At 41.1% G+C, this 1,861-nt stretch overlaps 1 protein-coding gene across 1 annotated transcript in view; it reads right to left on the reverse strand.

Annotated features, from left to right (window-relative positions):
- wdr41 (WD repeat domain 41) overlaps positions 1 to 1,861 on the reverse strand; it is a gene marked incomplete in the record, with an annotated part of 32,206 nt that overhangs the window by 12,282 nt on the left and 18,063 nt on the right. The window contains 1 exon segment of the mRNA XM_014028635.1: positions 52 to 137. Within this exon segment, the coding sequence (XP_013884089.1) occupies positions 52 to 137 (86 nt within the window).

The following is a 1,861-nucleotide window of genomic DNA, read 5'->3' on the forward strand; positions in this document are numbered from 1 at the left end:
TGTGTGTGTGTGTGTGTGTGTGTGTGTGTGTGTGTGTGTGTGTGTGTGTACCTGCAGAGGCAGGTTCAGCAGGTAAAGGCAGGTCTTGAATCTCCCACAGTCTCACACTGCCATCTTCAGAGCACGACATCAGCTTGCTGAAACAGTTTCACACACAAAAAGGTTGTTCACTCTGAATGCAGCTTAGATAATCTGCTAGTGCTTAGAGAAAAGTGCTCTAACTCAACTAAACTCAAGACTTGATCTAGACAGGAGAAGAAAAAGTTCATACTGAAGAAATTCTTAAATAATTTCTTAGAAGTGATTGGGAACTTAAAGAGAAATATGTGTTTCCAATGAACAAACACAGACCAGTAGGTCAGCAGTATCTAAACTTACTGAACACTTCAAGCACTATATACTAAATAAATAGCAGACTGTTGTCTGTTTCTAATCACTACTGTGTAAATATTTGGACTAACTGATCTGTTTTACATGATGGTTGAATAAAACAAAGACAGTTATTAATTTATTGTAAGAAGATTACAGATCATTTGTGACACAGATCCAGTTGGGCTTGTGGTTAATCTAATAGTTGCTATGATGACTGTGAGCTGTTGCCCTGTCCTGTCATCAGTTCTGCCCCTCCATGTTGTCACAGCTGCTAACAGTGGACAGATAGGCAGGGCTCAGTCTACGGTTGGAACTAAATGAAAATAGCACCCTTGTGTGGATAATAATATAACTGCAGGCTTAATAAAACTTCAATAAAATTTCAGCAGCAGATTTGGGGGTATTCCTGCTTCTCCATTTAGTGAAGTAAAAGAACAATTTCAGCAAACCAAAAACCAATTGATGTTTTTGGTTTTTGGGTCTAAACCAGAAAAATCTCACTGTAACACTTTTGTTCAACAAAAACTCAGTTGTGGAGCCAGACATTTTTCTCTGGGGTGGCCAGACTGGGACCACTACTCCCACAGGGGTGGCCAGACTGGGACCACTACTCCCACAGGGGTGGCCAGACTGGGACCACTACTCCCACAGGGGTGACCAGACTGGGACCACTACTCCCACAGGGGTGACCAGACTGGGACCACTACTCCCACAGGGGTGGCCAGACTGGGACAACTACTCACACAGGGGTGGCCAGACTGGGACCACTACTCCCACAGGGGTGGTCAGACTGGGACCACTACTCACACAGGGGTGGCCAGACTGGGACAACTACTCACACAGTGGTGGCCAGGAACATTACATCATTTTTTACTTGAAAGTTTTCTGCAGACCTTTGTGTTTTGGTCATTTCTTTTTGTCTTTATTCAGGCAGTGACTGCCTCATAAACATGGTGTCAGAACTATTTTAAAAGTGGGGGGACGCTGTTGGGGGGTCTGAGGGTCCTCCCCCAGAAAATTTTGAATGAAACAGATGCCATTTCCTGCATTCTGGAGTACTTTACCAGGTTGTTAAACATACTCTTACCTACAAAAATAAACACTTGATTTAATAATTATTATTATTTAATTATTTCAGAGACAGATTACTCATTAATCTACTTCCATCATCCTGTTTTTAAACTCACTGCTACAGCTGAGATAAGATTAATTAATGTGACACAATTTATCATATCTAATGACTTTAGGGGTGCTTTTTACTTTTGTATTGTTGATTTATTTTTAATTGTAACATGACATTGTGCCAACTAATTATGACCCTCAGCTGCATGTTTAAAACTAATATTAATAATTTTACCCAATGAACAGGTGCAATATTGATAACCACCAACAGTGAGTTTATTGGGGTGTTTCACTTTTTCTGATTTAGTGATAGGTCTGCTCACACCCAGAAGGGACAGAGCATCATGCAGCCTTCATAGCATAAAAT

Source organism: Austrofundulus limnaeus, unplaced genomic scaffold (assembly GCF_001266775.1).
Source record: "Austrofundulus limnaeus strain Quisiro unplaced genomic scaffold, Austrofundulus_limnaeus-1.0 Scaffold790, whole genome shotgun sequence".
Lineage (NCBI taxonomy): Eukaryota > Metazoa > Chordata > Actinopteri > Cyprinodontiformes > Rivulidae > Austrofundulus > Austrofundulus limnaeus.